General features: G+C 47.3%; 3 protein-coding genes; all 3 read left to right on the top strand.

Moving 5' to 3' along the window:
* Positions 1-3,213: 3,213 nt before the first annotated feature.
* On the top strand, positions 3,214-6,045 carry GSTUM_00008130001 (uncharacterized protein; the record flags this gene model as incomplete). XM_002839857.2 has 3 exons in its annotated part: positions 3,214-4,509; positions 4,564-5,033; positions 5,084-6,045. 3 exons carry the CDS (start codon positions 3,214-3,216, stop codon positions 5,703-5,705), a joined length of 2,388 nt encoding a protein of 795 aa, XP_002839903.1. The 3' UTR covers positions 5,706-6,045.
* Positions 6,046-16,280: 10,235 nt separating this feature from the next.
* Positions 16,281-17,741, top strand: GSTUM_00008129001 (uncharacterized protein). XM_002839856.2 has 2 exons: positions 16,281-16,492; positions 16,556-17,741. Exons 1-2 carry the CDS (start codon positions 16,375-16,377, stop codon positions 17,530-17,532), a joined length of 1,095 nt encoding a protein of 364 aa, XP_002839902.1. The 5' UTR covers positions 16,281-16,374; the 3' UTR covers positions 17,533-17,741.
* A 2,869-nt stretch (positions 17,742-20,610) lies between these two features.
* Positions 20,611-22,100, top strand: GSTUM_00008128001 (uncharacterized protein; the record flags this gene model as incomplete). XM_002839855.2 has 3 exons in its annotated part: positions 20,611-21,310; positions 21,382-21,492; positions 21,550-22,100. The coding sequence occupies exons 1-3, from the start codon at positions 20,776-20,778 to the stop codon at positions 22,098-22,100; spliced, it is 1,197 nt and encodes a 398-aa protein (XP_002839901.1). The 5' UTR covers positions 20,611-20,775.
* Between the last annotated feature and the right edge of the window lie 3,841 nt (positions 22,101-25,941).

Here is a 25,941-nt window from a genome sequence, read left to right as displayed (position 1 = left end):
ATCAGCGGGCGATTTCTTCATAAACAACCAACCAATCAGTGTCTGTCTGAGTGGGAGGGTGTCCGAGTGGCTTGTGGTTTCGTTGTCCGGTCAGGTCTGGAAAATTAATTTACTGGTAGGTATTTTGCTTTTTAGGAAACTCGCTGCAAGTTAAGAAAAAAAAACAATCATCATGACCTAACTGGGGCATAAAACCTGACGGAACTTTATCCCTCTCACTCGCGGGGTGCACATGGGATGCTCCAAGAGACGCGTATTTAGGTTGAAAGGCAATCCTGGTTAACGTTGACAGCCGTATTTCGATAGCCGCAGATAATCCATGATGGACCCCTCTTCTGCCGGCGAAATCGAAGGTGGAAAAGATGTATGGTCGCGACGAAATTTTAACTCTCTACTCGAGAAACACGCAGCCGCGGCTCGGGGCTTAGGCGTCGAGGGGGATTGAACAAATGAGAAAGGGAAGACAACACCTCCAGTCAAGGGGCTGAGTCTCGTCTCCACTCGTAAAGGCGATCCTAGATCGTGGTTCTCAAAAGGTATGATATTTCAATATCTGCCGACTTCCCGAGAGCCTACCGATAGGGGCGCTTGGGTAGGGCGTCTCTCTTACTTTTTTTTTCTTCCTTTCTTTTTCTTTTCTTATTACTCTTCAAGAGGGGTTTTTCTACGGCCCATTTAGCTCCCTCAAAGCCCGCGAGAAGGGGATGAACAGAACATTTTGTGGCCCTCTGTTAAACCACACCTTTTGGTTGAAATTTTTCAATGGCCAAAAGGGAAGCGGCTTTAAGACTCGCCCTTAATCAGACGATATTATCCACACAACCAATGAGGCCCTGGGTCAAAGGAGTTAGTAACTGCTATTATCTATTCAAACACCTTCTGGGTAAGGAGTTCTGGGGCCCACAACCTTTGTCTTGAAGATTTCGGTAAAAAAAAAAGTGGATCAGACCTCCGGGGCCAAGTTTCTCTAACGATGTGAGTGATCAGAGCCAAATGGGAATAAAAGGAAAGAAAAAAAGAATTGCTCCATCCTTCCCAATGTTTCTACTCGTACGGTACTCCGCTCTAGCGGAGGTGACAGAAGCCGAAGTACCGGTATCATTCGAAGGGAGAATCAATGGCGTTTTTGGTTGGAAAAGGGTTCATATTTTTCGGAACCCATCTCGTATGAATGTGTTCTAGACCCTGACCCTGGTGGGCGTAAGGAAATAGAATCTCCGTACCAGCCAATCGGTTCGGCTCACTTGGCCCCCGCCCACATGCATTTTGGAAGGCAAGCTTAGCTTTGGTGATTCGCACCGGTAGATGCCCGGCGCCATAAAGCCAGCCCAATCGTAAGAGATCACAATCGCACTTGTCGTGCGTGAATGTCCCAAGTTAAGATGTTTGCGGGAAGGAGTGGTGGGTGGAGCGGAGCAAATAGGAGTGAATTAGTGGAGAGAGAGGGAGAGGGAAGGGAGCGAGGAAAAAGAAAGGGAAAGGTATCAGAAAAAGGAGAAACAAACACATCATCGGGTAACATGATATGCGTTTTCGTGAACGCAGGTGAGAGTAGATCTAGGCATAAGTATCATACAAGAAACAATGCAGGTAACAGGGAGCAAGCAAGAAGCAAGAAGCATTGAGGGACCCTGGTAACCCAACAGTACTATATTCCAAGTAGTCTACCGGTAAGATGGTTTGTGAAGAACCACGCTACGAACTATATCATACCGGCATAATATCTATCATACACAAACAACCAATTCACCTTTTTCTTTTGAGATGAAATAGCAGGGTAACGGGGTACAGTGGTCTGGTCCTTTTTAGGAAAGTTTAACAATACTGTACAAATATGATACTCTGATATGATAGGTAAACTATAAGATTTCCGGTACGGGAGTGTACCGGTATTCAGCTCGGGTAGGCAGACTCAAGATTAGAGGTTCTCAAATACAATAAATATCATATAGATACTCGAGTACAGCAGAGGGCACAATACAGAGCATTAGTAGTACCTATGATAGGCTATCCTACCATATGGTATGGTATGTACCGCAATCAGAAGAAGAATATGGTATGAAGATTGGGGGAACTCCAGGAGACAGAGACGAGAGTGCTATCGGTAATCAAAGGAGGCATTGAAGGTCACCACCACCATAGCCTCTAAAAACATACATACAAGTGCTATCCTTGTGTATAAATCTAAGAATGGTCACCTCATGGATCCTCGTTGATGATTCCACGCAAAATAATCCCGAATAGTTGGAAGGTGGAAACTAACACAAAGTCGGAAGTTTGTCTGTGCTTTCCTCTTCCTCACCTACTGCACTCTACCCCCTCCTCCTTCCCCCTCTCTTTCCCTCTCTGCAATGGTTTGTCTCACTTCCGTCTGTTTCTCTTTCCCTTGTCTCACTCACTTTTCTTCATCGACACGGATTAAATTCTTATTACTCCTTACAGTCTAGATTGGTCCAACTTTCAACATCTAGCACGCACACATGCAAGAAGACATAACCACATCATCAGATACCATACACACAGTACCGGCACTGTACCATACTCGTACACGGACACACTAGGATAAGGACCTAAGACACATAGAGGACAGGCGGACCGACAGAAAGGCAGCCAGTTGGGCGGATAGACGTTCAACAGTACCGTACTTGAGTAGGCAGGACAGGTCAGACAGAAAACACACCCACCCTCACACACCCACAACTGAACACTCCAACCACGCCACACAGTTCCGCAAGCATTCAACTCATTCATTTACGAGCCCGCACACGCATTCTTTACTCATCATACTGTATGCGATCACGATACTGCACCACACGATTCGATACATCTTCCACCATCCGTCCACCTGCTCACCTCCTGCAAAACCACGCTTTTTGTTGTACTCGCCTTTGCTACATTCCTCTCTCATTTAGCTGGCCACCAATAGCTACCCTTTCTCACCACGGCATCGCTAACCCGGTTGTGCGTTTGAATCGCCCTGCAACCTTTGTCCTTGCCTTTCGTCATCTGCCTCCAGTCGACGACCATCAATACCCACCACACCCCTCCACGGACACTCATAATCTTGACCAACTCGACCACCCATACCTACCGCAATAAAGCCTACCTACCCTTCCATTCATTTCACCTTCTCTCCTGTTCGCAACACTCCCAGCTCGACTTTTTCCCGTCATCTCCCGCCTAGCGTCAAGAAACTAATTGTTGAGCGTCTCAATGGCAGGAGATGTCACCCCCGGGGGTGCCCAAAAGAAGCCTCCACGAAATAAAAAATCAGCTGCGTCGCCACCGACTCCCCGTTGCGACCATGCGCTACAATTTTACGAGGCAGAGAGTTACCTATACAGTGCCATCTCAAGCTTCATTCTTCCCACATTTTTTAGTACTGAGAGTGCGTCGGTAATAATCGCTACTAGGACCCATTTAGACGCTCTAGAGGTCCATTTGAGAGAACAGAATTTGGTTCCGGGGCAACTAAAGGATCGCGGTCAACTGATACTCCTTGATGCCGATGATATTTTGTCGGCTGTTATGCCCGGCGGATCTCTTGACATAGATTTATTCGATCGGTATCTTAAGAAATTATTTCCCGATGTCCAGTCTAAATTCCCCAAAGTCCGGGTCTATGGCGAACTTGTTAATATTCTTTGCGAACAAGGGCATTATGAGCTCGCCAGGCAATTGGAGGTTGCTTGGGAGCGCTTCCTGTCCGAGCCGGATCGGAACGTTGCTTTGCTCTGCGGTTACAACATGGGCGTATTCGAGGCGGAGGGGCTCAGCGAGGTCTTTCAGCAAATCTGCTTGAACCATTCCAAAGTCGAACCGACCGAGAAGGAGTATCCGACTTTAGGGCATTCTAATAACCAAAAGACGGCAGTGGCAATGCTACAGCAGAAAACCAGGTGTTTAGAGGCAGAGATAAATCGGCGAAAAATGTCAGAGGCCGCATTTCAAATGATACTCGACCATTTCTCTTCCAGCTCCCGAACGTCGGACAAATCCTGTGAAGCAGACGGGGGTTATATAGCATATCCGATAGGGATATGCGGCAGAATACTACACGAAGGGCGGATACGGTACTTTGCGAATGATCGCTTCTGCCAGATTTCCGGATTGGCTGAAGCTACGATACGTCGCGACGGAAACTGGCTAAACGCCGTCCATCACTTCGACCGGGAGAAAGTATCTAGATATTTCTCTTTCGAAGATGGCAGGATGAGAAAGGTGGAATACCGCTTCGTTCATTCAAGTGGTGATGTCCGGTGGGTTTCGGCCGAATTCGCTGTGGGCTTGTCCGGATACACTCATTCCGTAGTGGATATCACCGATATTAAGGAGGCTGCAGCCCAACGGCGGAAAAGGCCTGACAGCTATGGTGAGATGTGCAATTCTCATCACAGCGAGCGAAGAATCGTACAAAATTTCACGGGAGAGGGGCAACAACGACCAATTCCTGATTCAGTACTACGATGGGACAGAGGGCACTCGATCAATCACTCCCCTAATACAAACGTGAGTTCTTCTACTCAAAGTCACACCTTCCATCTCTTCTAATCTTTCACACAGTCGTTATTTCTTGACGTGAACCAGAAAGTTTTGTTAGAGCACGCACAAGCAGAGGTGGAAAAGATATCGAAAATATTCTCTCAGATAACGAAGGAAGAAGCCACTCCACAGAACTCAATAAATTTTTCCGCCGTATCTAAAATGATGGATGAACTCCGAGTCTGGCAGGCTAGTTTGCCGGACGGCTTCACCATCCAAGCAGTCATCAGTGATCACTCGTTACATCCAGCGCTCCGCTCTGGGCTTCTACTGGGCCATTGCACGTATTTCAGATCGATTCTGGCTGTTACTCGAAGAGTATTGGTTAGGGTAGCTACCCGGGCAGCGAGGTCGGCATACTCCGATGATCCGTCATCGTTCGAGGTGCACTATGGCAACAAGTGCATTGGCGCAGCACGAGCTATCTGCCGGGTTCATGATTTACTTGCGTCTGAAGATATGGAGCCTGCTCAAAAGTCTTGGTTGACAATGTTTGTTTCCCTAGATCCTTTTGTAGATCGTAAGCTAACGGGATCAACAGTAGCTCCTATTTCGTTGCTTGCCTAATTGTCTTCCTTGACACTTCCCTTAATCCTCCAGAAACCCCAGTAGATGACTTAAAACTCATCATTCCTCGCTGCATGGATACAATCCGTAATTCTGCAAACATAAAATTATGCTCGAAGCGGTACATAGAAACATTGGATCCTCTCTGGATCGCGCTCAAGCCACCAGTACCACATGGGAGATCCTCTCCAAGGCTGCCCAGTATCACGCCATCTGAAGGCTGGGCCAACTTAGAAGTGATAACAGATTGGACCCAAGGACAAGGCACAACTATTACTAACGACATCTTGGACATCTTGATGTCGCCGTTGGTCTCGGAGGATGCAGAGTGGGCGGCTACAGGTCACGACTGGAGATTTCTAGTTCCGCAGCTTAACCAAACACATATATCCCCCCATTCAAGCATATGCATAAGCAGCCCAAACTCGAGTACTCCCCCTGAGTACACACCCTGGAGCGACCGCTCTTCAAATACAAGGAGGACAAAAAGGAGTAAAGCTGATGAGGAAGGAGTTTATGAACGATCTTCTACACCTTTGTCCGGTCGCTCAAGACATTCTGCTGAGCGCGGGGGGGAAGTGTATCGGCGTCGATAGCGGCGCATTTTCCGTTATGCGAAAGGATGGATAGTGTGTACAGTTTTTCGTTTTCGGGTTTTTTCCCTTACGGTTTCCTGGTCTTCAAACATGGGTTTACTTTTCTTCCTTCTTCCTTTTGAAGTCGGTTTTACTTATATATTTCTTTGGGCGTTTGTCCTTTCCATTTCTCTCTTCCCCCCTGGCTGAATTTTTTTTCTATTTGAAACCTGGGACCCGGCGCAGGTAGATGGCGAGCATATTTTGCAATATAAAAAGGCATACTTAGGGTGGGGGCTAGGTCTCATTTTTTTGTTTTGAGTTTTTTTAGCTTTGAATTGGAGAGCCTATTTTGGCTACCACTCGATTTCAGATCGTCGTATATTATGATGTACCGGCACGAGATGTGGATATGGGTGTAGGCTACCTACAGGTACAGTGTAATACACCCTTCATCGAGCACATGTGCTTGCCATCTTACAAGTCGAGCATTGAAGATAAAATCGAGTGAATGAACAAATCGCAGGATGTCCAGCATACGGGCGTTAGTCTACAGGGCCATGCCCAAACCTCATATTCCTCCCCCCTAATCTTCGTCCAGGCCGTTGATATGCCGCAGAACCTCCGGTGACCTACCTTGCTAAATACCTGCCCTCTTTCTTCCCCACTTACAGAAAATGAGCTGCGACAGGTGAACCCGAACGCGCATACACCTGCACCGGAGGTCTCAATCCACAAATTTTGAGGCCACAGGCAATGTCCTTTCATCACTCGGACATTGTCCGCGGAATTAACCTACAGCCGTGTAGAACAAGAGAGGGATCTCGGAACCCCCTAACCCCCTTCTCGATAGTGTTATCATACCACCAACAGTGTTAATTTATCCCTTAGTGATAACCTAACCGCCTATGATACGAATCACATAGTCTAGATATCATACCGGTATGATACGACACGACACGCATGTAAGAAAACCAATACCCTATGCCCTCCCCCTTACCTTTTGTCCACCACTAACCACCGCCATCCCATATGCAACGGTATCACGCCCGGTATCCCTATTCCGGCGCATCAGACCACTATCTTTCGTAAGGTAAATTTCAAGGTTTCACCGCCCTGCGACTGCATCCTCCTCCCGCCCTCCCCCCCACACACGGAAGATCGTACCCACCCTTTCCTTCCTCTCTTCACTAAATTACCCCTCAATCAATTCGCTGAATCTTGTATAGGACACCCTTCTGGGCAGACAGGCTGGTAGATAATAGGTAGGTAGGTGGGCTGGTCGGTCTAGCCAAATCTAGCTAGGTGATACACGCAGAAAGAGAGGCAATAAAGGAAGGGGGCAGAAAGAGGACTCTGCTGGCCTACTGTACGAGTAATATTTGAGAGATTGCTGATTGATTATTGGTGATCAGGTACATTTACATACCCACATACATGATATCATGTCAATGTATGCTGGTATTGCAATTGAACACGTATGTTGGGTATATATTTTGTGCTTGAAGGGCGGTTCATGGGCATGACGCGGGCAGGGTGCAGTGTCGATACGGTGCAGTCTGCGTCTGGCACCCTACGGTACTAGAGATGAAGGAGAATGAGAAGGGGTTTAAATAGGGAGGTTCTGCATTGGGGTGCGCACGACAACAGGGTGGTGCATGTGCCGAAATGGTGCATCAATTCTAGGGGGGTTCTGCTTGTTGCACAGTTCAATCGTGAGAATAACGAAACAAAACATGTGACTTCAGTTTGTTTATCATGTGTCTCCTGTTCACCCACTCAACCCACCCTTATTCTAACATCAACGTTACTATCAACTTAAAACTCATTTTGGTTGTCTATTCTATTCTTATTTTTTTTTGAGACCTTGGTGTTTCTGTCAGCTTGTACGCACGCTGGATTTCAGAGAGTTCCTACCTGGAGGCTAGGAGGATTTGTGTCGCGACTCGGATCCGGCTGGGTATAGTTGAATCCTTCCACTGGTTAGGAATTGAGTTAAAAGTTTTACTGACCTTAAGGAGTTATAGAGCATTCTCTGAAGCTGGCGGTACTATGATGAGCAAGATAAATGAGTTCCATGCTGGTAGGAAATTGGACGAGATTGAGCAAAGTTCTCAGAAAAATGCATTGTATTAGGAACTTGTCTCTTATAATACATTTACTGAGAGTAACAATTACTAACAGTAAATTATGAGACTAGGAAACTATAAAAGTCTCAGAACAAGTACCGCAATTTTCCGAGTCTGAGTTTGTTCCAGCAACTACCTACGTACTCCCTCCATCATCCATTCATCCTACATTTCCCCCCATACTCTCCACCCATTCTGGATTTTCCATGCCCTTCACGCCTTCCACAATTTCCATCACCTCTGCAACTCCGACATCCTCCATACTTTCTACAACATCCATGTTCCCCATTCTATCCCAACACTTTATGTAAGAACCTTTAATCCAAGGAACTACCCAATCACTACCAGGTACCAATAAACCTTGTACTATTCTGAAGGATGATAACTCTCAAGCCCGCTTGGTCCAACTTTGTTGTAACCATTTTTATCTGTAGATAAAGGACAAGGGAAAGTTTTATGACTTTATGAGAGTCAAATATAGAGAGTTGTATGGCATTGATGTTAATGTCAAAGGCTTTATTCAAAGAAGTGAGGCAATGAGATGATCTCAACTTTGGGATGAGAGGGGGAAAAGTGTTTTTTTTTTTTTTGCACATGCTGATACCGACTATAATCAAGCATTGGATAACTGGATTGAGCTTTATGATGACCATGAACAGTTGATCAAGGAGCAAAAGGCAGAAAAAGGATCAAAAGTAGAAGCTGAAAAAAGAGAAGTGATTCAGACAAGAGAAGATATGATATACGGCTTTGCCAAAAAGTGGAAGCAAAGATCTGATGAGTTGGAAGGGCTGGTAGGATTAGAGGATCACAGTAGGGAGACTGCTACCAGAGAGGATACTGACCCTGCCTCCGGTAAGTATAAAAATCTTTCCATAAACTACTGTTATTGTTATAAAACCACTAATTTAATATTAATAGATAGTGATATTACTATAATAAAACCCTTTACCTCGAAGGGACAAATAACAAGTCAAATACTCAGCTCGATGAAGGAAGGTGACCAAGAAACTTTACGTTCACTAAGGAATATGCAAGCAGAGCAGATGGACCGCTGGGAGCATATAATTGGGAATGTAGTTGGAGTAAGTTCAGAATCGAAATGGTCAAATGAGTTGTCACAGCCAATAAACAGACTGGAAGAGAGAATTCAATGGATTGAGGAGCAGTCAGGAGAAGTTAAGGAAAAACTTGATCAGGTTCTTTCTTTAATGGCATCAAAGTTTAGTAGTTAGAATATAATACTTATTCTTTTGATAATTTAGTACAAAGATACTCTTTAATACTAGGAGGAGAACAGCCAAAAGTATCTGTGGTATTTGAACCATAATAACATGTATGACAATTTGTCAACAAAACTCCTGTGAAATACCATGTTGCAATTGGTGAAAGTCCTACTTTTAAATCATACTTAAAACCCAAAAATGTAAAATATTGTAAAACCTTTCCGAAGCCCCACTCAACAGACATTCTTTGCTTTGCCATATAGGCATTAAAAACTGCTTTTTCCTGACTTAAAACACTACCAGCTGGTGCTGAAAATGCACCAATGACCCCAGTTTCAACTGAGTAGGCAGCATCACCATAAACATAAAGCTGTTCCCCAAATACATTCCTTCCATACTGACTTAGTACTTTTCCAATTCCTGAATTAACCCATATTGCCCAATCACCTAACCGTCCTTCCTATGGCCCAGATAGGCTTGCAATTAACCCATCTGGAGTGGTAATTGCCTGAAACTGCATCGTATGTTGTTTTTTGTAGCCACTGTAAAATAGTGCTTGATCAGCGGTTTCTGATTCAGGTTGGCAAATTGGCCGTTGGGTTCCATCAATAAACCCCCAAATCAGGCCAGTTGGTTCCCCTTTATTTGCAATTGCAATGCAATGTTTTTCTAACTGTTGAGGCGATAGGAACTCTGAATCCCAGTGAAGCTTTCTGGCAAAATATTGGTATAGGTGAGAACATACATTGTTAAATATGGTGGAAAGCCACCCGCGCTCGTGACCAAAAATGCTAATGCTTTGCTTCAGGCGACTTGGATAAGACAATCTGTAGAGAGTAATGGTGAGGGCAGTAACGGGGTTGGCACGATAGCGGTAACGGAAGGTATCCGGTATTCGTAACAGGTTTGCAAGTTCTATAATTTGAGCTTTATTGAACCTTAAAAACTTGATACACCAATTATCAGTTTGGTATTCAATACTCCAATCAAACTGCTGTTATGGTATTTTTCTTTTTTGTGAATAGTTTTTAAGGACTCTTGTAGGACTGGAAAGTAAGACTTGAACAGTTTTAAACTTTCATCTTTGGTGGAGGATGATTGAATTTAAGATTTTTCTTGTATTAAGATCTGCTGCCACAGCAGCAAGGAGGATAGTTGTGACTTGTGGGATGTTCAAGTTCATTGTAGGATATTTATCATGGGTGATGTTTGTCTCTACACACTTACCTGTTGTTGTATAAGCTATGCCTTTATTACCGTATCCTGACTAAGAAAACCTCTGTTTACTATGTAAACACATCTGCATCACCTCTGCACGTACATGGTGCAAAAATTAGTGTGCATTATAAAAAAAACCATCACCAGCCACTTTTGCCACCCCATTGCTGTGGAAACGTGGTGCGCACCTTGGTGCAGAACCTCCCTAATGGAGTATCATGACTGGATTCTCCATCACGCATTACCGTATGACTAGCTCGAAAGGCAAGTCAAGTAGGTGGAAAGTTTTCGACGAACAACAACACCCGGTGCGAATGACCGTCGGTATGTTAGCAGAATTTGGTGTCCGGGGTACACGGAGTGTGGGGACCCTGCTGCTGCAATATGGTAGTACCGTGGCAGAGCCCCGTCCCGTGCGATAACGAGCGGCCAAATCTCCAGCTCCCTTTGATACCCACATAGATTTGGAGGTACAAGCAAGTTAATCTTGAAAAAAAAACCTTGACTGACGCGGTCATCCCGGCATATGCCCGGGCTGAGCCATCATACACCACCTTGCGCCTAGTTAACCGTGCGGACATCATGCTGAGCTATTTACGCACAGCGAGATTAGCGGGAGGGGGAGGAGGGCGGAAGGGTGGAGGTTCTGGGTTGCTATACTCGTACCATATTTATGAGCATGGATCGAGTTGAGCTAAGCTTCTGCACGGGTTTCACAAAAACCAACCCCAGCAGCTCGGATTTTCCTGCTATCGTGTCCGATCGTGTGGTCGTGCTGTGTTGCCCCGAATCGTAGAGCATCGTGTCTGTTCATTTAAATTCTGTTCCCAAGTTTTTTGGGACTCCTTTTCCTTCTTTCCTCTTTCCCAGGATGTTCAGTTTTTGTCCTCACACACACAGGCTTCTTGCCTTACAGAGAGTTCAGTTTCTAAGAACGCAATTACCGTACCGTACCGAACAATTACCCTGAAGGAGGAAGGAGGAGGATGATGAGAAATCCTTTTTTTTGCCCTCCCCTCTGGCGAATGTCTGTTTGCATTCTGTCTCACAACGTCCTGCTCTGCCGACCTCGGGGGCCAAATGGGAAAAAGGAGAGAATTTGGGAGAATGATTCTCCGAAAAATTGTCTTTCTCCCTCCTCTGCTGTACCCCTCGTAGGTACTGTAGCTGTACTCGTACGAGTACTGTATCCTGGTATGATGAACTGTGTTGTTTCGGCCTCCCCCCCCCAACCTGCAGCAATACTTCAAGCCTTCCCACCTTACAGTACCTTTCGTAAACTCGAATCCACTCCTAGGAGGGCTTACTCAATTGATTTTCGCTATTTGCTTAAAACGTGGCAATTTGGGGGTCCTCTCGCCCTCTGGTCAGCTCAGTTGCCTGCCCTTGGCTTCATTCAACCCAATTTTTACGGAAAGGTACTCTATATCCCAATCTCTCGCAAGAAATTTGACGGTACTCTCTATTCGGGTACCTAAATGTCATGTCATGTCATACAACTCGGCAGAAAAAAACAAAAATAAATTCGGACCCCGTAGCACAACCGTGGCCCGTACAGCACGAGTACTCGAGTACCGGTACAAGTACTTGTACCATCTTCATGCGAATCCAGTGCCGCAACCGGTCAAGACGAGAGTTCTGGATGGAGCAGGGATGAGAGAGGGGGGGAGAGAAAGAGGGTTCTATTGTGAGGGGGGGGGGAATGGAGGGTAAATGAATGAATAAACAGCCAAACAGTGTGAGACAAAGGGCTGTGCTCAACTAGTCGCTGTTTGTTTTTTTTACTCCCCTCCCGGCACATTGTCGATGGATCGATGAGACAAGAGCCAATGGGAGCAACAGGAGCCCAACTCCGGAGGCAGTTCACTCGCTCGCTCGCTTGCTGGACTGGCTGGCAGGGACGTTGGTACGGTACCTCGGGTTCCGGTCAAAACCCGTGCTGTGCGCTGCCGCACGTACCGCACTCGAGGTACGATGGTACATCCCGTGCGCAAGGAGGCAAGGTAAGGCTGGTGAGGTAAGTAAGCTATGAGACACAGAGCCTTGTTTTTTTTTACCTTCATATCACTTGGAGAGAATTCAGATCATCGATCGGGTAATCACAGCAACATGAGCGACGAGAAGGAGAGTAGAAGTACCGGTACCGCGAGACTTGGCGCCCAGGAATGGAAGTATCATACTGTAATTCGACCACAGTGAGTCGTCTTTTGTCCGTGACCCCATCGGAGGGCTTCTGAAACTCCTCACCTACGCGTTCGGCGAGCTCGGTCGGTAATTTTCGTGTCGTGTCTCGTTACGGTATGTTTCTTCCGATTTTGTTCAAGGAAATAGATTCATTTATTTCTCTAACACTATTGTTGTGTGCGAGGTTCGAGTACTGCGCGATGCTTCTCTTTCTTTCTCTTTCTCCTTTTCTCCTTTCCCTCACCCTTTTGGGGCGTGACACGATACGACGGAATTGATGTTCTGTTTCCGTTCCGCTTCCTGGATTGCAGGACCGGGGACTTTGTGCTGTGAGGCAAGGTAACAGCCGGTCTCGGAGGTGGTCATGACATGCAGAGCGCTGTGGTTGTACAGTACTACAGTTGACAGAGCAACCCATATCCCCCCCCAAACTGGAGAACTTGAGGGGACAAGGGGGGGGCGGGGGTGAGGAATTTCCGGAGCAGGACCGACAAGCCAGGCATTTTGATCTAATGAAATCAGTCGAACTGACCTGAACCGAGTTGATTGACTGCACATTCCTGTGCTTCTGGCTCTGCACCAGTGGTACCGAGCGGCATCGACGGGGAGTTCCCGAACAGCTGATACGGGATGATTTTTTTCTCTTTTCATTTCGGGTCTGATACTGGAGATCAGAGTTACTTTTTCTTCTTTACATGCTTTTTATTTTCCACCTATTTTCGATATTTTCGTTGTTTCCCATTCATTGGTTACCGTATTGGCACCGCTGCGCTTTTAGCTAGCACAGCTCAATTAATCTTGTATTTGTGCAGGGCCATTCCAAGGGCCTTTGCACGGCCTCCCAGAGACTCGGGAATTAATTGGGGTGACATCGCTGTGTGTAAACGACTCGGTGTGTAAACAACTCGAGATCACGGGATATCACTCACTCGCTCACACAAGGAGGGTAGCAAGATTTCTATAATATATTATCCCTAATAAGGATGGTCTAGACACATGTCTTAGTGGGGCGTGAATTTGATTTCTCCTTCACCTCCTGCACTTGCCTTACCTTACCCGTTTTTAGGGGGCGTTCACACATGTCAATTCAGTCAGGCATACCCATCGGTCGAGTAACACGCCAAGGGGCCTAATATAGCATCAAGAATTGACCAACTGGCTATCTACACCATTTCTAGGCCCATGCTTACCCCCGACTTCATAAATTCCACATTTCCAGTCCCCCACATTCAACGAAGTGAAATATGGTGACCCCCATCAGCAATTAATCTACCACGGGGTATGATACTCCAAAAAATATGAAGGTATGATACCATAGCCGCTCGGCGCTCCCCGCCGTTGTCAGAGCCCGAGAAATATTATCATACTGTGCAAAGACCCGAATGATACCATGCAAGCACCGTGTTAAAAACCATATCTCACAAAACTTCGCTGCTCAGTCCCGGGATTTTCTACGTGGGATAAGCTTTGCGGCTGATTTTCCCACCTGCACAAGCGAAAGCGGGCCTAACTGAACACCTAACGGCATCTTGGTCGAATCCGTCTCTTTGCATATCACACCTCGTTCTGGATTGCGTCGCGCCCATTGGTGGTGATATGCGCTATAGGTGGGTTTGCGGAGCGAAGCTGTCCTCCATCCGCACGAGTTGCGGGAAAAAAGAAGACAGAAATGTGACCGGACCCCGTGCGCAATCGATTTGCTGCTGCTAGTCTATCAAGAGATTTGCGGTTCCGAGTGGGTAAAGTGGAGGGTAGTACGGGGAGCTGTATCTCTCGAATCGGAGATTCCAGTTTTGGTTTGGGGGAAGGGGTCCTGTTTTTGATCACCGGTGGGGATGTGGGGGGGGTAGTTGCTTTTTATGTGTCACGTTTCAATTGAAGTTGTAACAGGTGTTCATGCTGGATCACTCGGTGGGTGTGGTGCACGCATGAGGTTTGTTACTGGTCTGATCTCCTTAGGTCTGACCTGTGTGAGAGTGGGTTAGTCACACACCTGGTATAATAAGGCATCGCCACCTAGTCTGTGTTAGAGAGCGCTCTGCAGATCTATGCCAGAGGGTAATAGTTCGGCATTTGAACTCACATAGTCAGCAGGGTATTGGATAGATCCATCCACCCTTTTATTAAATCTAGCCACTGGTTGCATCCCTGCCTTGGAAGCTATGATACATTATGAATAACTACTTTTTTTTAGCTGATGCCTAGAGTATAGGTATAACAACACAGCGGAAGCAATGGAACATCACAACACACTCGCTCCAAATCCGTTCTAGGCTCGCGGAGCAGGGTGTCATGACACCTTGTCCGGGGGGATTGATAAAAATTCACAATATAGCAATTATTCCCGGCGAAAACACTGAACCTGGGAAACCAACATAAAGGCCGTTGGAAAGGGAAGCATTCCATAATCAGGGTACGCTGCACTTTTACATGTACAAGCCCAGTACCGCATTGGAGCTCGCAGATACTGTACTGTCGGCGACGCAGAGATGTTGTGTAAAGGTGACCGATTCAACCTCAGCTCCCTGCAAACTCATACTTGCCAAATCTTGAGCAAGACTCATTCCCGTTTCACCTAAAACATTCTGTACTGTAGCCCTCCCTACTCGTCCATCCGTAAAGTATCCGGACATGCAAGTGCCAAGAGCTGGTGTTTTCCGTCCAAATTCGACCGTCTTGGCATCTCTATCTCCGGATACCTTACGAATTGGCGAGGGTCCAGCCGACAACAGACGGTAAATGGAGGAATCGAGAAGTGAGACCGTAGTTCACAATATACTATCCCCCCTGAGCAATTGGTGCTCCTTCTAAGAGGTAGTGATTCAGCCTGGGCTGCATGCGCCATAGGTGATATCGTACCATATATTAGTAGTGAAGCAACGAGATACTATACTGTATGCCTCAGCGCAGAATTTACGGATGCGTAGTGGGTGGACATGCGTAAACACACCTGATAAAAGTTCCCTATTCCTCTTACCGTCTGGCTCCCATCAAAGCAGTTTCAATCCTCAGGGGGCTGTCACAAAAGATGCACTGCCAATACACCTTCACTTCGGTTTTTTTTTTTCATTTTTCATTTTTTTTTTTCCTAAGAGAAATAGAACTGACAGTGTAGCTTTCACGACAACCATCTCGAGAAAGTGAATCATGCGAGGAAAAAATGCCATCGCCGGCTCCTCAGCATAAGGCATGATGCATAAATCATGAGCAACTTTCCCGAAATCCCCGTGCGCATCACGCTCCCCTCCCCCCCCCCCAAAACTGCATTCCTGGATCGAACTAAAGTAACTTGATTCTCGATGATGGATGAAATATTTGTATGCAAGGGGGCGGGGGCGAGGAACGTGTTCTGCCGCCAGCCGATACGGCTCTCGATTCATTGCTTGTGTGCTCTGGATGTCGATCGTGCCCGGGCGATTGGTCCAGTGGCTTGAATTTGGAATGCTGTGAGACCGGTTTGTTTTTGCGTGATACAATGTGTTTTACTGGTATGCTTTGTACAGGCGTTTCTTCAGCGGGATTGTTATGCTGAATTGCAATTATGCAGGGTGCATCCGCAAGTGGTTTGTGCAGTATGAATATATGCCACTGGGGAAATGATCTAGTCACCGGGGTTTTATGGAATGCTACTTGTGCCGGAGAAGATCTAAGATAAGATAAGATAAGATAAACTTGCGATTTGATCAAGATAATCTAATTGTTATGATACAATGCCCAGGGTTTATCTACCCTGGTCCTTGGGGTAACATGCAAGGAAATGAACCGAGGCCCAGAAGGTCATTTCCCGATTGAAGCGCTTTCTGCTTCATTTTTGCCTTTCATTCATTCAACTACAATCTCCCAAAGCCAGCCAAAGTAACCGGGTGAATCTTCATCAATACCGAGTCAGCGACCCCTGGCAGCATCTATGATACGACCGAGCAAACTTCAGCCATGAAACTACCACGCCCACCGCTGCTCCTGAAAAGCAGAATAGCCCCGCCGGCCCCCTCCCGTGTGATATCTACAACCACGAAAAATGTGCGACCAAAGACGGCGATATTCTTCCCCGGTTTGTCTTCATCCTAACTATTCCCTAATGAGGAAGAATATTAAGACAATCAAATGATACTAGGCCAAGGTTCTCAAAAACAGGGAATGCTGACCCCGCTCACAAAAGCTTTCCCAAAGACCGTCATTCCACTTTTAGACCGACTCGACCTCATCTTGCCCGGCCTACGCCCTGTACTTTTCGATGGCCCGGGCTCATATCTGACTGAGACGCAAAACGCCCAGCCCGCAATCCTCGTCTCGTCCATTGCAATCCTCCGCGTTCTCGAGAAAGACTTCGGTGTCGACCCTACAAAGTTCGATTACTTCTTCGGCCACTCCCTAGGAGAATTCACCGCGCTCGTTGCTGCCGGAATAATCTCCCTGGAAGACGCACTCATGCTTGTCCGCCAGCGCGGGATGAGCATGGCTGTAGCGACGGCAAACAGCGAGGACGAAGTCGGCATGTACGCGCTCATCGTGGAAAAGGGCCAGGTGAAGAACCTCGAGCAGCAGATCAGCGAATTCATCGACAGTGAGGCACTCGGCGAGGACGAGTTCCTCAGCATCGCCAACGTTAATTCCTCGACGCAATTGGTTGTCAGCGGTCATGTGAGGGCCATAATGAACTGTGTCGGCCAAATACGGAAGTTCAAGGGCAATGATCCGAGAGCTATCAGGCTGAATGTTTCGGCACCGTTTCACTCCGGAATCGTGGCGCCTACCGTGTCGGTTGTTCGTAGGATGTTGCGGGAAATAGATATGAAAGAGGAAAATGTTAGGAAGGTTGTTTCTAATGTCAGTGGGCGACCGTACAGGCATTTGATAGAGATGCGAAATAATCTTCCATGGCAGTGCGTTAAGACTGTGCGATGGAAGGATAGTATCGAGTGGCTGGAGAAGAATTGTGGTGTGAGTAGATGGGTGGGCATTGGCCCCGGCAGGGTGCAGACAAATCTCGTGGGACAAGAGGTGAAGGGTGGGAAGGCTAATGTTGTCGCGGTGGAGGGTACGGATATTAAGAGGATGGAAGATGCTGCGGAGGCTCTTGGGAATCTGTAGGGGTTAGTGTACGTGTGGGGGTTGGATACATTCGGGATATACAGCACTGAGGCGCTAGGATTATAGGATTTTATCGTAAGATGGGCTGGTTAAAGAAAAATGTATATTAGTTAAGGTTCCAGTTTTTTCTGTGTAATTCCCTTACGGGTTTAATAATGCACCCCCCTCCCACAACTGGCTCGTCCAGCGGGAAGGCGCTGATACAGGTTCGCCCGTCGAGAGATATGTAAATCACATGATATCACTCGATATTCGTGAAACTCGTACCCGGATGTGAGGGGTGTCATGATTTGAGCGCATGCCTCACTGGATTCTTCCTTGGTATCCGGCAAAGATTATATCTATGTAAAGACATAAATATGGATAGCCCCCTCCAATGCGCACGGGAACTATGTCGCTGGGGCAAGAAACATTAGCTATGGTGCGGGAGTGCATTCAGTGCAAACAGCGTGCTTAGGCAGATCTATAAATGTTACCGCACCTCCCTCATCATGGCCCCCGCTTTCCTACCATACATAATCCTCTACTACACTCCGTAGCCAATTCCTGCCGTCAATTCACTTGCGAAACAAATCGCTATCCCATCTATCAAATGCCCCCCCACCCCCATTGCCAAAGAGGAGAATTCCACACGTGTCTATGGTGCCGAGGGAAAAACTTCTCTGGGGGCGATGCCCCAACACGTGGCTTTTTCTGGTATTTCGCCGTTTTTACGTCACTGGAGAAGAATGGGGCACTGGATACTCGAGCACATGGGCGGTGCGTTCAGGGTATTTTCTAGGAAGGGGTATACGAAGGGGGGTGAGCGGACGTGTATCTGTGCGGATCCTGGTGCTTCTTAGACCAGCCCGTTCGCTATATTCCACCGGGGATACTTGCGGCGACTGGCGGAGATTAGACTGTGGAGGCACTTTGGATTACTTGAAGTCGGGGGCATGATACTAGTGAGTGAGAACGGCACGGCGATTGGTGGGGACAAACTGACATACCCCCCCTTCCGACCTTCCTTGATTCTATCATACGAAACCAATAGATAGCCAACCAATTTTCAGATTTCGATTTTTTTAATGGTGCGAGGGCCGCCCAGCCGGTGCCGCCGCCGCTCCCCGATCCACTCCGCCTTGCACCGCGCAAGACCCGATATCCACATGGCCTGCCACACCTATAGAATATAGGGGAAAGCCTGGGCGGCCTTTGGTCGCCAGTTAGAAACGCTAAGTCAAGGCGTGTAAATATTCCACGGCTCGGTGCAAGCTTTCCAAGGCGATAGGCTCGCAGCCACGCTGGGACCCAAAGGGAAGGGGATCGTATTGAGGGATCATGGATTGTTGGCCGTTGATAGGGCATAAGGCCGGGTGAGGCGGGGTATTTGTTCGTGCTTGTGGAGAGGAGCTGTGACGTGCAGTTGCTGGCTGAGGCGGCGAGGGGTAGGGAGAGGACTATTATTTGGGTGGGGTATGTATGGAGGCAGGATATGCTTTTAGGATGACAGGTGATCTGGCATGTGGTTGTGTTCATGTGATAGTGCTTTCCTTTTCCTATTTCTCCATTGGAGCTGATTGCGGGTGATTTAGGAATCTTTACTCGTATATCGCGAGTCTCAACTGGAATATGAATCTGAGGTGGAGATGACGGGTGAGGCTATCAAATGGATGTGATGTTTCTGTATCTGGTAGAGTGGGGTCGCCTAATCCGGTTCACGCTGTTGCACGGTACGTAGTTTCACTCATAGATGAGGTATCATAGTGTCAATGATTACAGATGTCGTCGGCGGGGAAAGCCTTTTGAAAACATATCCACCAATGGTAGCATATATATATATATACCGAGTAATTCCCTCAAGGGTTATCTCCTATCAACTACCAATTCTCGCCACAACCCTTCCTAACCCCTAACCACCAAGTATAATTAGTAAAAATGTCACCAAGAGGTGGAGGAGGACGTGGCGGAGGAGGAGCTGGAGGAGGAGGGGGATATAGCGGAGGACGAGGATGGGGACATCGTTCATCAGCAGCGTATTCCCCTCACAATCCATCAATCGATATGCTGAACTGACCAATCCTCCCCCGCTTCGTGAAATTTAGTGGACCCGCACCCGCGCCCGCACCCGCACCGCCACCCGCGCAAATAGGTGGTGGATCCGGCAGAAACCTTGGCGCCGCAGCCGCAGCCGGTGCGGCAGGCGGGCTCGTGGGAGGTGCGGCAGGTGGAATGATAGGTTCATCCATAGCCAATCACCACCACAGCGGGAATCGCCAAGATGGTCATTACGGGAACGAGACCATGTCATCGTTCGCGACGCCGAATCCCATGTGTGATGTAGGAAATGTGGCGCTTTGGCTGGTTGTTTTCTGGGTTGCGTTTGGGTATTGGAGGTGACTAGGAGCGTGGGAGGAGTGGATGGAGGAGTTTGTCCGGGATGGTGACTGCGAGGAGGAGGGAAGGGTGGACATGAGCATTTAAGCTTGGGGTATGGCTTTCATGTCTTGGCTAGTATTGGGGGGGGAATTGTAATTTGGGTGTCTTCCACGTAGCTTGCGTCCTTTCTAGGATGAGGGGATCGCTGAACGGTTGGATTGGTTGATAACACGTGTGGGAAGCAGGTAGTTTGCTGTTTTGCATTGTGCGGTACCTGCGTCTGTTGGTTGATGTTCTTTGAGGGGGTTTTATATGCAACTTGTTGATATTTTGCCGCTGTTGTTGGTGCTAAAGGTGTTTCTACTACTAGTATTTGTAAAGAGATCATGATAGGGAATACACACGCTTGCTGATGCGGGGTGTACAGTACAGTACTGTGCATAAGATACTGGAATCGAAGTGGTTGAACCTGACCTCGGTAGCCGATACTGGCTTGTTTACCGGGGGCAAACAAGTTCAAGCTTTGTTGCCTGGGGGATGCAGAATACGTCACTGTCAACAAACCAACACAGCAGCCGCAACTTCTTCTTTTGCCAATCCCAACAGCTGCGGTACTGTACACAACCACTATCATCCCCATCTCATCCCGGCTTTTGTCAATTCTCCTCTCACCCCCCTTTCGCCCCTCCCATCCTTTTCCCCCTCGCTCCCCCTCTCCCCACTAACCTCCTCATACTTGCATTCTCATCACGACTCATCTCAGCTCCCTTCCCCCTACGATCTGCATTTAACGTTTTTAGCCGAGCTTACCCCGGTTGCTTTTGACGCCTTGCTCTACGAGCCCAAAACAGAAACCAGGAATAAAGAAATAAAGAAGAATTCAAAATGAAGACTACGACAAGCGCATTTTTCATTCAGTTCCTCCTAACAGCAACCCCTTTTCTTGCGGCGGCCAGTGCGCCCTACAGATGGCCGGCCGGTATTGACCCCTCGAAAAAGTACTGGCCGCCCGGCGAAGGGCCCCCGTCGAAGCGATGGCTGAACGAGCTCGCCGAAGCGTTCAATTTGAATCAATCTTTTACCCCAGAGTCCATCAGTCGGGCGTTCGCCGTGAAGAAAATTATGGATCCGGCTGAAAAGTTCATGCCCGAGTATTGGAATTGGAACGGGAACGGGGCGGAAGGGGAAGGCAAAGGACAGCAGGTTATGGTGGCCAACCTAACATTTAATTCACCAGTTAGGAGGAATGTGTTTGACAGCTATGCGTATGGGGGCCTCTTCAAGAGGCAGAGCTTTCAGTGTGCTATCGGAACCCATGCGTGTTCTAATATTGGGCGCTCGCAGAGCTGCTGTAATAACAACGAGCAATGCTTTAAGATTGAAGATACTGGTTTTGGGGATGTAGGGTGCTGTGTCAATGGTATGTTTGGCCTATCCTTTTCTGTGGCCCTTTTAAGGTTAGGAGCTAGTCTGAGTTATGCATTGTATTAGGGCAAACGTGCTCTGGGAATCTCAAAGGCTGTGGAGATGATAAAAAGACTTGTTCTAGTCGGGAAGGTGGCGGTTGTTGCACTGAAGGCTATAACTGTTCGGCGCAAGGCTGTATGTTCCCTAATTTTACATAGCCCATCTACTCTCCCTTTTACTAACAGCTCTCAGGCGTTCCAGCAGAAGGGCAGGTTGTAAGCAGTTCCACTACACCTACTCCTACATCATCGACAAGTCCGTCAATAACCTGTTCGTCTGGCTACTACGCTTGCCCCTCCAACCTCGCTGGTGGCTGTTGTCCATCCGGGCGTCTTTGCGGTGTGAGTGACTGCCCAGAGCAGACAATTACTGCAACACCCGTAGCCTCTGGCGATACATGCCCGACAGGATACTACACATGCTCCGCGCAGTTCAATGGAGGCTGTTGCAGAATTGGCCGTGACTGCGGTATAACTGATTGCCCTGAGAGGGCTATTACCATTAGCAGCGGAACATCTCAGGGTGCACCCGCAGTAACTACCGGAGGCAGGTGTGCGTCTGGTTGGTCGTCTTGTCCTAATAATCTCGGCGGTGGATGTTGTCCAGCGGGGTATACTTGCGCTCGCGAAAATTGCCCTGCTGTTACCCTAACTGGGTCTAATATTGTCGTCTCTGGAGCGGTGGGTTCCGCTTTCTTTCTATCTATCTACGCAAAAAATACTAACGGACGGGGTAGACCTTAAATGAGCCAGTCGTACTCCCGGCAACCGGGAAACGCCAACCTACTGCCGGCATTACTCCCAATGCGGCACGATACGGAAAGAACACCAGTGGCGTACGTGAGGTCATCGTCGTAGTCGGCGTGGTAGTTGGTGTCGTTGCAAACGTCTGATGCCACTTCTCTGAGAAGGTGTTTGCATATCGTATAGGAAAGGTTGGGGATTTGTCCTTTTGTTGAATTTGGAGTATTCTGGCTTTGATTTTGATTTTGAATTTCCTGCGAACTGTGATATCCTTGTTTCTTTTTTCTCCTGTTTTGTGTCACAGCGGATACCCGGTGGAATCCGTGGAGCTTACGTCTTTCGGTGATTATGTGTGATGGTATATATGACTTTTTTTTTTTAGCGCAAGCACAATTAAGTAATACCGTAGATGATTCCCAGTGTTAGTAATTAGTGCACGAGTGATTTAAAGTGACTGCGAGTTCACATTTTATTTAAAATATTTTTATTGATTTATACGTTGCTTTTATTACATTCACAATTTGTTGTATCTGGGGACAGTTAGCGTTCCCGAAACATACTCCGACGACATACTCCGACGTTCTGTTAACTTATTCTAAAAAGCGAGCACGTAGCTTTCGGTAGGATTTGGATGACTTTATACGTTCCGCATCGGAGACTAGCGAGCCTGCTGCTGTAGGGAGGCTGATGTTACTGTGCTGTTGAGGTAGGTTCATCTGGCTTTTGTGCCTGGGACTATTATTGCAATCGGTTTCTTGGGCGGGCCCAGAGTTGTCTTGATCTCCGTCCTCGAGCGGATTCAGAGCTGTCTTGGTATCCACCCGCGTCTTTGCCCTTGCGTGTAACGGGGAGCGGAGCTTGAGTATCGGCATGTTGGTATAACTTCACTCCCCCGCACTCAATGTCTCGAGCTTCGGAGAGGCAAACTCCTCCATCATCCGAATCTTGACCCTTAAATAAACTGACGCCTCCTCCTTCCTCATCGCTCTGGCACTCGTCGTTGGCAGGGTTCGCTTTGGGTGCCTGAACACGACCACGACCTTTGAAAATGTTCTCGTTTTCCTCATCCTTTATGGAAAGGGTAACTCTACCGCCTCTGCCGAGTTGGTATTTAACCTCCCACCCGCATTGTGGACAGAGCTCGCAGCCTTCGTTGAGATTGTCGTTGCCCGAGTTGACTGCTCCTTCTTCATCCACTGCGCGCCAAAATGCTTTAGAGGCTCTCGCCCTCTTATCTCCGCCGCCTCCTGCCATAATGCCAAAAGGGAACGCCCCTCCAGAATGAACGCCCCTAGCTGCCGCGGGATTGTTCTCGGCGCTCCCACCCCCGAGCCTCAACTTGGCGTCCTCCAGCGCGTCGAGGAGGGAGTTGAAGTGTGTCTTTTTCTGGGATTCGGCTGGTTTCTGCTTGAGATTTGCCATTGCGAGAGTTTCCTGTAGGAAGAGGTGGAGGTGGTCTTTGTGGGTGAGGAAGGATATGGCTTGTTCCTGCTCAATTGGGGGTTGGTCTATTGCTGCTTGACTGTCTGATAGTTGTGGGGAGGATAGTTTGTCGGGGTGTTTGTCGGGGTGTTTAGGTAAGTCTTGTTCCTGTTCAATTGGGGCTTGGTCTATTGCTGCTTGACTGTCTGATAGTTGTGGGGAGGATAGTTTGTCGGGGTGTTTGTCGGGGTGTTTAGGTAAGTCTTGTTCCTGCTCAATTTGGGGTTGGTCCATTGCTGCTTGACTGTCTGATAGTTGTGGGGAGGATAGTTTCTGGTCTGCCATGGTTTTGGTAAATAGTTGTGCTTTTATGTGGGTATGGTGCAGATGGTGCGGATGGTGGAGTAATGGTGCAGAGATGGGATGAAGAAACTTTCTTATCGTATCTAGTCCCGGCATTTTGAGTGTGAGTTATATAATTCGGGTTTCGGGCTCGAACAGCGGGGGGGGGCTCGAAAGGTAGTTTGAGGTTTTAACAGTTTCATTTTCCATTGCTCACATACTATAATATACTGCTTTATGGTATAATCGACGCAATAAGCTAACCGCGTATCTCATCTAGTCAAGAATCATGTTACCCTGGAGCTTGAGTACTTACCCTCCATCCAGCCTGAACTCGTCACCTTTCAGCGGTCACAACAATCCAGCATATTTTACAATAACATTAGAGTATTGACCTACTATCCCTGACTAATACCGCGTCAAGCAGACCAGATGTCCTATAATCACAGGTTCCCTCTGAATCTCTTGATTGAAGTGGAGAACCCAAAAAGCTATCCACTCTTCACTCCCTGACTTCTCAAAAGTTCTCATACTACCGAAACTAGGTCATCTCTCGTGGAAATGCTATAGGGGGGAAGAAACATGGTTTGGAAACAGGGGTGGAGTGGCAAAGACTTGAGCATTACTTACGTTGACTTTCCTGTTGATTGGGATTTGAGTTTCTTTGGGACCAGTATTTCCCTCTGAGGAAGGCAGGGAAAACTTAGAAAAGGGAGGCAACACAACGTTAGACGTGAGCTTCCTGATCCCGGTGGGTAATGGGATGCCGCAGATCCGTCGGGCGGGGTGTGAACTCTGTTAACTCGCTGTTGTGGTTTACCCTCATTCCTGATACAGATTGGACTATTTTTTAATTTCTGAGAGAAATTCCATAACAGGGGAAAGGTGTGCCGTGAGACGTTTAGGCTGTTTAAGCTGTGGGCCCCATTATTCAGCTCCAAACATAAAATTGGTTTCGGATGTACTCTTCACAACCTATCACTCGATATCCTGATCTGATATAAGCTTATGTAACGATGCGCAATAGCTCTTGTGGAAAAAGAAATAATAGTAAAGTAGATAATACTTAAGTTATCTGAGAAGGCAGGATATAGCCTGGCTATATAGAAAGAGTTTTCGAGTTGACATCCACACAAGAAAGTAGGAAACAAAGAATAATTAATAGGCCTACGAGAATAACAAGTGGAATAAGTGGAATAAAGAGAATAGGAACAATAACAAATAGTCAGGCCTGGCAAGGACTAGCGGAAAAGCTCTCTGAATGAAGCCTTTAAGAGTATAAAGAAATACTCATCAGAAAACAGCTTACGTCGGAGGTTGGTGAAAAAGGTGGTGAGGTCGAAGACGATGGAAATTGGAAACATATCATTATGTGGAACCAGTGTAAACGGGGGTATCGGGAATTATTGCATTAAAGTGGCACCTGCGACAGCTTTCTGGGTTTCCCAGTGGATAAGTGTGGTATTACGGAGGATGGATAGATTTTCAGAAACCCGGTAGACCCCGAACATACCGGTCGGATACAAAGGGCGCCCTGTAAAGCCGTTAGTTGTCGAGGGAAATGTTTTGGGCAAATGATAGTAAGAATGGGTAGTAGGGATTGTCTTGGAATCACATCTACTATTCACCTTTTTTTTTTTTTACCCATATTTTAACTTGGAGAAAACTCGGCACGAAATTAACTCTGTAAGAATCCGGAAGCGAAATATTCTGAGAGCAATCATGTTAATGCAGGAGTGTAAAGCAACAAGCCCTTAAGTGGTACTGTAGGTTGTCAAACTATCCAAAAGACCCTTTCTCGACAAGTTCCTCTTTGGCGGTGCTCCTGACTATGATACCTTTGATTTTAATCGCACAGATAGAAGACTATGCGTTAACAAAATTTAGTGCTTATCTATTAAACGTCCGGTCCTACTGATGGCGACACCAAGCCCATGTATCTATTGTCCGCTACCACATTCCCAATCTCAATAAAAATTCTGTTCAGACTCCGCGCTGAAAATAAGACAATGTTTCACCTTCGGTCGGTCTCTATGCAGAAAAGGTATCACTCACATAAACTCTTTCAGCTGAAAAA

Source organism: Tuber melanosporum (genome assembly GCF_000151645.1).
Source record: "Tuber melanosporum whole genome shotgun sequence assembly, scaffold_42, strain Mel28".
Taxonomy (NCBI): Eukaryota; Fungi; Ascomycota; class Pezizomycetes; order Pezizales; family Tuberaceae; genus Tuber; species Tuber melanosporum.
This window is presented reverse-complemented; position numbering and strand designations above follow the sequence as displayed.

Coding starts and splice junctions, on each gene's coding strand:
- GSTUM_00008129001 (XM_002839856.2), top strand. CDS start 16,375: ATGAAACTACCACGCCCACCGCTGCTCCTGAAAAGCAGAATAGCCCCG. Junction 16,493..16,555: donor GACGGCGATATTCTTCCCCG/GTTTGTCTTCAT, acceptor AAATGATACTAG/GCCAAGGTTCTCAAAAACAG.